At 40.6% G+C, this 8,667-nt stretch overlaps 1 protein-coding gene across 1 annotated transcript in view; it reads left to right on the top strand.

Moving 5' to 3' along the window:
- Positions 1-4,358: 4,358 nt before the first annotated feature.
- serpinh2 (serine (or cysteine) peptidase inhibitor, clade H, member 2) overlaps positions 4,359-8,667 on the top strand; it is a 29,362-nt gene continuing 25,053 nt past the window's right edge. The window contains exons 1-2 of the mRNA XM_053629350.1: positions 4,359-5,299; positions 7,559-8,169. Of these exons, the coding sequence (XP_053485325.1) occupies positions 7,575-8,169 (595 nt within the window). The 5' untranslated portion in view covers positions 4,359-5,299; positions 7,559-7,574. The remainder of the gene's footprint in view (positions 5,300-7,558; positions 8,170-8,667) is intronic.

The raw sequence follows: 8,667 nt of genomic DNA, 5'->3' as shown, positions 1-8,667 counted from the left end.
GCTGTGATTTTGGATGGCGAGCCGATCTGGGCTGAACTGCACTTGATTTATATAAAGACAGCTGTCAACGCTGGCATAGGTGGCACCTCCAAACTCATCACTGACTCACCCTGAGCAATTAACTGCACTCGTTTGCCTTGCCTGTGCCGAGAGGAAGGAGAAAGCGAGAGGGTAGTCGAGCGGGTGTGGTTTTCGACGACCTGTACGAGCAAGTGGTTTATTCCAATCCAAGTCTGTATATTTTCTTTAGTGTCTGCACACAGGTTTGTTTGTGTGTGCGAATGTGTTGGAAACTGAGTGTGTCTGTTTAACCAGACGGTGGGCTTGTGTTTGTCTTGTGTGTGATCATGCCTGACTTAGTTCAGATAATTGGACTCGGAGCATATGTCTGCATTTGAGTGTGTGAACGTGTGCATAACGCAGACATTCCCCATACCCCCCAAAAAAGTTCTCTGAATTCTCCTTTAGGCTGAGGAGTGTGTGTACGAATGTGTGAGGTCAATCAGGCCCTCTCTCTAGCTCATACAAAGCCCTTAAATCTCTCAGCCTACAAATAGATGGAGAGCAGATGGGGATGGTAAGTTCTAACTGTGGTGAACATAAGCATGTGTTAGTGTGTGTGTGTGTGTGTATGTGTGCTTCTCAATCTTATAAAATGATCCCCCATACACTCCCCACCCCCACCTTTCCAGCATATTGAAATAAAGCACGGGCGGTCAGACGTGTAGCCTAGATGTGTGTGGGTATGAGTTTAACTGAGTGTGTGAGAGGCGGAAAAAGAGCTTGTGTATGCGCTCTGGTGTATTAAGCTCTTGCTCCTCTGGGTCAAATTCAGCAGGCTGAGGCACTCCAGAGTCGGTTTAGTTTAAAAGCCTCTGGAAGAGAGCTGCAGGCCCATCACTCATCACTCCCACATCCAACCATGTGCAACAGGGTGATGATAGACGCCGCCCTTTCCCACTGATCCCACAGCCGAACAGCTTCTCTTACAATAGTTATCCTTAGGGGAAACTGTTCATACATCAGCGTAAAAAAAAAAAAGATCAGCGTATAACAAAATGTCACTAGATCCTATGGGCCAAGAATGATTCTGTACTGATGGGAAGGAGAGGAGAAGTAGCACTCCAACGTTTGTCCCAGAACACCTCCGTAACAAAGACCCAGGAGTACGACTGTGGCTGTGTGTCAAACTGTAACACGCATTTGGAAACTCAATCACACCCTGGCAGTGCTGCTAATGTCATTTATCGTGTCTCTTATCTTGTGTTTCTAGCAGGCTTCAATTTTGTTCATTATGAGTCCAACCCAAAAATTGTAGGTGTTTCGATGATTCTCTAAGAATTATGTGCATGATGAACTGAGGATTTTGGGCTGACTGTGAGTTTTACAAGACAGCATTTATAAGTAAGACAGTCAAGCTGGGTGATTAATGTCATTTCTTCCTGCCTCTGGACACTGGCACGGTGCTAAAATGAACAATATGCAGTGCCAGCAGTTCAAGGGAGAATGAATGAAATGTTATGTTAGAAAAATGCACACCTTGGCACTATTGTTAAGCTTTTTGGATCAAATACCCAGTGTTTTAATCCTTCGTCCAGCTATAATAACTCGTAATTCATGTAGTGACATCGCACTGAAGGCTAACTGGTCCCAGCCAAACTAAACTGGCCCATATGTATGACTGACACAAAATCATTTTCTTTCTGTCTCATGGGAAGAGTTTATACCAGCTTTGTGGTATTTTGAAATACAGTTGCCTGGAAATTGTTGCTAAACATAGCTAAACAGGTCAACTATTTATCAAAGCTACATCCAAGGACTGTTTCGTGTACCCTGTAGAACTTAATCAGGGATGGCATCTCAATTCAAAACAACACTTTATTACGAAATTACATTTAATCCATGACTGAAGTGGGGGAAAAACTGAAAATAGCATAAAAACTAGAAGTTCAGATAAATAAGAAACAAATACTCTAACCATCAAGTCAATTCAAATCATCTGTTTTTTTGTTTACATAACATTTAAATGATATTTCCATTACATCAGTAAATAGCATATTTTTTCTATTTTGTCCCTCTATGGTGGATGTTTTGTTTCCCCTGTTTTCCAGAAATACAAATATAAATATAAATATTGACAGAGGGTACATTTAAGAACACGTTGATGTTTTCCGGGCCTCTATAATCCAAATTTCAGGGGAAACAACACACTCCAGACCTCAGAAATTTCAGTTATAGTGTTGTCACACTGCTATGTCATAATGTTAGCTTGTGGTTTTAATGTTTAACATTTTGGCAGGACAAAAAAGAGGCTTCATTCATCATTACAGTGTGGCGATTAGGGCCAACGCCACTGCTTGGAAAGGCCATATGTGCTTAGAGCAACTATGCCCTCGGGCTAATCACTTAACCTCTAACTCTATTGCAAATCTAATGTCTGAAAGCTGTGTGTGCATGACCTAGTATATGTTAGCTATGGAAATGCCTTACGAAGAGGTGACTGCTATGCAGAGGAGCACAGCTAGGGGGTCACCATGACTTTGGATACAAGACAAAAGCATGGCTTGAGGCAGAGAAGGGCATGAAGGCACATCTGTGAGGGTTGAAGGTGAGATGCAGAAGGAGCACTGGGAGTGGTAAAGGTGTTGCATAGTGAAAGACAAGACCCGAGAGGATGAAAATCTACTACACAGTATCTCGGGTTGCCCTGTGCGGGTTTCCCAGGGGACTCGTTTATCCGCGATGCTGCCCAGGGCAGATAAATCACCTGCGCTGTGGTATCTGCATCACAGCGTATTATAAGCTTCATTGACTGTGATGGGTCAGAAGAAGAGGGTGATGGGAAAGGTTACACTGGACTGGTGATATCAGTACCAGTCTATTAGGTTGCTTAAGGTGGTTAAGCTTAGGAAAAACTGGACATAGATCATTGTGCAAAGGATTACTTGTTATTTACTCCATTGAGTGTGATTGGCAATTTAAGCCTTCTAGGCTACAATTCCCCCTGCTCTGCTTAAGACATCTCCAGTTACAGAGACACCCCCCAACCCGCAAGCACACACTATTCATCATTATTAGTGTGTACTGTGGAAATCCATTGGTTATACTGTAAATACTATGTCTTTGTGCCGACTTAACTGTTTAATGTCATGAGTATTGGTTGCTTGTTCCAGTTTACATCCACAAACACTACATATACAATGTACAGTACATATATGATTAATGGCTTTGAATAGCGGAGCATATACAACTGTACAAACAAACATGAATTTTGCATTACGTAAAGTGTGTGTGTGTGTGTGTGTGTGTGTGTGTGTGTGTGTGTGTGTGTGAGTCAGACTCTCAGGACCCAAGCTTCTTGGGTCTGATGGCTAATTGTGTGGATGTGCTATTGATTAGGCTGGGGTGTAATTGGGGCAGTCTGTGGGCTGTCATGTCCAGGCTGATTGTTCTGTATTGGTGGTTGTCTGCCATTATCAGAGCCAATCTCCAAGCCTGATTCTCTTTCACCTTTTCTACCATCTGTATATCCATCGATCCAGTTTGCTTGTGGTATCCATCTATCAATCAATTCTGAGGACTAACATTGAGCTATAGTAAGTGTTATACTTTTAGGAAGCAGAAAACTGTGACCTGAATTTGGTATTAGGACCAAAGAAGGAGCTGAAAGATCAAGAAAGGAAAAAGTATATAGGAACATTTGCTATAGCTGATTTAGACGGATCTCAGTGAGCTTGAGAGGCAGCAGAGCAATGGCGACCCCAGTCGACTATTGGAGGAATTGCAGCTCCATTTACATTGGCTTGGAGAAGAAAAAAAATCTGATGGAGTCTGTGGAGAAAAGTGGCACCGTTCAAATCTGTATGCTAATGTAGAAAATAATGTCTAAAAGTCTTTCTCCATCCGTCTGAGAGAGAGAGAGAGAGAGAGAGAGAGAGAGAGAGAGAGAGAGAGTACTGCTGGAACAATACTGCCAAAATAATTAGTAAGCCCATGGCACAAGAAGTATTGGTCCAAATACTACATACTGGATTTACATTATAACATTCACTACCGAAATAGCCATTATCCCCAAATAGTAAAGCACCACAGGTGGACCAATGGCTGTCTGCATAATACTACAAACTACACTACTGCGATTATAATGATCCAAAATAGTACACCACAGACATTTTTGATCTACTGCATGCTAATATCTACACTCTCAGGGAAAGTGTAGCTATTAAACTGCACTTTTCCTTTCCTTGTCACTGGTGTGATCCCCTCATGCATGCACCTTTTGTACATTTACTACACTATGTTTACTATTTCTATCTTTTACCCAGAAGGCTAGCTTTACTCTAAAACACAATTATGTAGCTTTAAAAATTAAATGTACACTGTGTCCATGTTTTGAGGTGAGATATGGGTCTCTACTAGTAATTTGTTGCCTTCTATTAGTGTCACGTTATGTCTAGTGGATACCATTAAGGACCAGTAATGGTTTGAATGGTTAAATCATGATGGTTTGTAATGGTATTTGTAGTGGAAACCATTTGAATTTCTGTGATTGGTTTCTGTTTGGGTTTTTTTTTTTTCAGCAGGGATGAATAGTAGCTACATAGGCTACAGGGGTTTACTATAAAACTAATGTATGTATAGTGTGAAGTGACTGAACTACAGTGTATACTAGGAGGAATATTGTTTCTAGACCAGATCAGGGTGTTCATTTGAATTATTCATGAATATTCCAGTATAGTACATTCATGTGTGTGGTAGTGCACAACACAGCTGTATCCCACTGTAATGAATCATATTACAAAATAGTGCTCCAGCGTTGCGTTTTGTTTCGTTCTTTTCCTCAAAAAATAAAAGAAATAAATAAATAAAACTAGTATGTCATATATGCGGTTTCGGTGACCCTTTTAGACCGAGTAGGTCTCGTCTCTGTTTTTGGGAGAAAATAAAATGTGAAGAAGTGTGAGCACAACAAGTTGGAAGGAGCTCACACGGAGCTGACATGGAGCAGGAAGCATGGCGCAGGTTAAACAAGCGGGTTATTGTTTAGACAGCGTGCTGAAGTGATTTAGGGCGGAGGTGGGAGACAGGCAGCCTGTAAAAACTCCACGTGGCGAAATGGTAGAAATTTCCAGAAGGGGCTAAATGCCTTAACTGGAGCACAGGCTCGATTTGGCTTGAGGAAAGAGACGCAAACGAAACAGAAGTTCCTCTGCACGCGGGAAGCCCACCGTCCCTGCCAGTTCTTCCCTGACCCTCTGAAGGAGACCGAGGAAACAGAGGAAACTGCTACACACTAACGGTACAGGCAAACTCGGACAGAACTTCTTTCCGCTTTCTCTTTGCGCATGCTGCTGCACATCAAAAAGTGTGTGTGTGTGAGTGTGTGTGTGTGTGCGCGCGCGAATGGTGGCTTTAACGCACCCCTTAACTTCCAGTAACTTTTTTGCTACTCGGGTGGTTTATGTAATGGCTTCATTCGTTTGACAATTGCACAGTAAAACGATGTAGTTTGTTTGCTCTCTCTGTGTGTCTCTCTCTGTCTCTGTCTCTCTCTCTCTCTCTCTCTCTGTCTCTCTCTGTGTGTCTGTCTCTCTCTGTGCCTCTTTGTCTCTCTCTGTGCGTCTCTCTCGCTCTCTCTGTCTCACTCTCTCTCTCTGTCTCTGTCTCTTTCTCTGTGTCTCTCTCTCACTCTCCCTGTGTCTCTGTGTCTCTGTGTGTGTGTGTGTGAGTGAGTGAAAATGAAGTCTGAGTCCAAGAGAGAGAGACAGATGCTACAGAAATGCTATATTATAGCCTAAAATATGTCAGAGTTCAGAACTTTATTGGTCTTTATTTAACTTCAAACGTTTCATCACAGAGTTTCATTGCTCTAATATGTTTATATGTATGTACATTTGTATTTATATATGTATAAACATTTTCTATACACAACCTTAGACACCAACACCATCAGTTTTTTTTTTTAATTATTATTGCCCAATACTGGAACAAGTATCTGCTGATTGATACCCATTTCATTTTTTTTCTTTAAAGCCACTAAGCTTTAAAAATTATTATTATTATTATTATTATTATTATTATTATTATTATTATTATTATTATTATTTAAAACGAAGTAGGAGAAATCCACAGCTGAAAAACACCACTTACTGTACACAGATCCGCAGCCTTCATTCAAAAATCACTTACATTGCAAATGTAATAAAGTATAAATGTATTAAAATCAATCATAAGAAGAAAAGCACTCAAGTTATGTCATATACAGTACTGTGCAAAAGGATTAGGCACATGCAAAGAAATTCTGTCAAGCAAAGATGCCTTTAAAATAAACAATAATAATAAAATACAGCAAAGAGCAGTAAACAGTAGTAAATGAGACAAAGTCAATAAGAGTCACACTTGCTTCTTATTTTTGCAGCAAAACCCAGCAGCCTTCACTGTGTTTTTTTTTTTGTCCGAAAAGTGTCTCTTACGTAATATAATGCTTTCTTTAATGACATACAAACATTTAATTTTGTGCTAGAAAAATAAGGTTTGGAAATGTAAAATGTTTTTGTACTGACTCGATAATGTAGAAATCATAAAATAAAAATCGATAACAAAGTTTGCATTTTTTAATTTTTAAACTGGGTGCCTAAAACTTTTGCACAGTACTGTAGAAACATTTTCAGTTGCCAAAAAAAAAAAAAAAAAATCAGTCTTTTACATTTGATGGCTTTGATTCATCTGATTCAGATTCATTCTTTATTCTCTCCAGTATCCAGTCTACTATTTTGTGCTGGTATCAGCTCACTACCGATCCCGAGTATCATATCAGTGCAATGTCGAATTATTAATTATTAGCATCGACTACATGTCTTTATTTCCCATTGGCATTAGCTATGTAGTTAGCTAGCCTTATGTATTCTGGTATCTTCTGGTACACTGTAAAAATGTACATAATCCGACTAACTGTGGAGATATAATCCTGTGTCTATGGCTTATTAGATGTCATACGTAGAGAAATAAATTATTACTTACAAGCCACTGAAGCTAACCTCCCCTGTGATAACAAGGCAAAGATTAGAAAATGTAGCTGTCAGAATTATTTTACAAGCTCCCACTTGTAATTATGATTTGAAGGAAAGTTAAATGCAGACCGAGCTGGTCAAACTGGTAGGCCATGTTCGCCAGCTCATTTGAGATTATCTAAACATTTTTCTATTGTCTTATTTTCTTAAAACAACTTGTATTTGATGCAGCATTAGTAACAGTAATACACAAGCTGTTTGCTTTCTGCCAGCTTTACCACCTCAGCCTCTTTTGGCAGCTGGGAGCTGGTCAGACTGTGGTTTTTGGGAAGGAAGATATAGAAAGCTAACTAACTAATTCTAGCAATCCACCTGAAGGTAAAGACTTTGCAGAAAATCATACCATCCAGCTGTGTAATTCGTGGTCAACTGCAGCTTTCAGGTCGCTAAACTGGTACCTAAAGTAACCTTATGGTTTCGTTATTGGTACACACAAACAAATCAGCAATGTATTGATTTTATTTTCACATGCCACATTTTCCCCCCAGCATATTCCCCCCTGCCATGCTGCCAACTGCTGCTCTGTGTTTATCACTGGTCTTGATGGTCAAGCCCTCCATGTCCCAGCAACCCCTGACCTCAGGTGATCCCCAGCAGAAGAGCTTTTCATCCCTGACCCACCCAAGCTGGTCCTTAGGGCTGCAAGTGTACAGGGCCCTCCGTAGTGAAGGTTCTCACATCAACACCCTCATTTCTCCTGTACTGCTCGCCAACGCACTGGACGCACTGAGCCACACAGCCAAGGGAGCCACAGCCAGACAGCTCCAGGAGCTCCTAAAGAACTACAAAGATGTGAAATCTTCACCCAATCCTTTTAAATCCATGAGAAACGCAAACGGAACCAGCTACATACTGCATGGTTCATCAGCTATCTTCTCCAAGCAGGTTACTACACTGGAGAGCGGCTTCCTGGAGGAGCTGCAGGCCCAGTTTGAACTGGACCATGTGGCTTTAGGTGCAGGGGATAAACAGGAAGATATGGAGAAGCTCAGATCCTGGGCCAAAAGTGGAATGGGAGGAGTCAAAGAGATGCCACTGAATGAAGGACCAGACTCTAAAGAAGGAGCCCTGATCCTGGCCAGCGCACTGCACTTTAAAGGTGAGAAAGTTAAGGATCTGTCCAGAACTTATTTTCCCATAAAAAAAAAAAAACAACCTAAATGACTTTGTAAATTATGATAATTAGGACCCGGCAGTAAACATGTATGTAATGCTAAACAATTGAAGGAAAATATATTTGTGGGTAAAAAAAATAAAATACAAAACTGTGTTCAAAATGGAACTCGGTGCAATACTGCTCATGCTAAATCTTTCCCAAAATCCAAAATAGGTTGCAGTATGTGAACATAATCAATATTTAAATATGCTAAAGACACCTGGACAATGTACAACATTCATATATCATATACCGATGTCAATAACTATTTAATACATATATTATTAATCAGGATTGTCCAGGACGATCACAGAAATGAACGCAAACTCATGCAAGCTCCGCAATATTCTGAGGAACTTGCAACTTTTCAAAATCACAGCAGGTTTTCTGAAGATTTGGTCCAAGACGCATCACATGACGTCATCGCGGCACACAATCAGC

Source organism: Ictalurus furcatus, chromosome 7, assembly GCF_023375685.1.
Source record: "Ictalurus furcatus strain D&B chromosome 7, Billie_1.0, whole genome shotgun sequence".
In the NCBI taxonomy this organism is placed as follows: Eukaryota; Metazoa; Chordata; class Actinopteri; order Siluriformes; family Ictaluridae; genus Ictalurus; species Ictalurus furcatus.
Note: the sequence above shows the minus strand (reverse complement) of the source record. Positions and strands in the feature narration are given on the sequence as shown.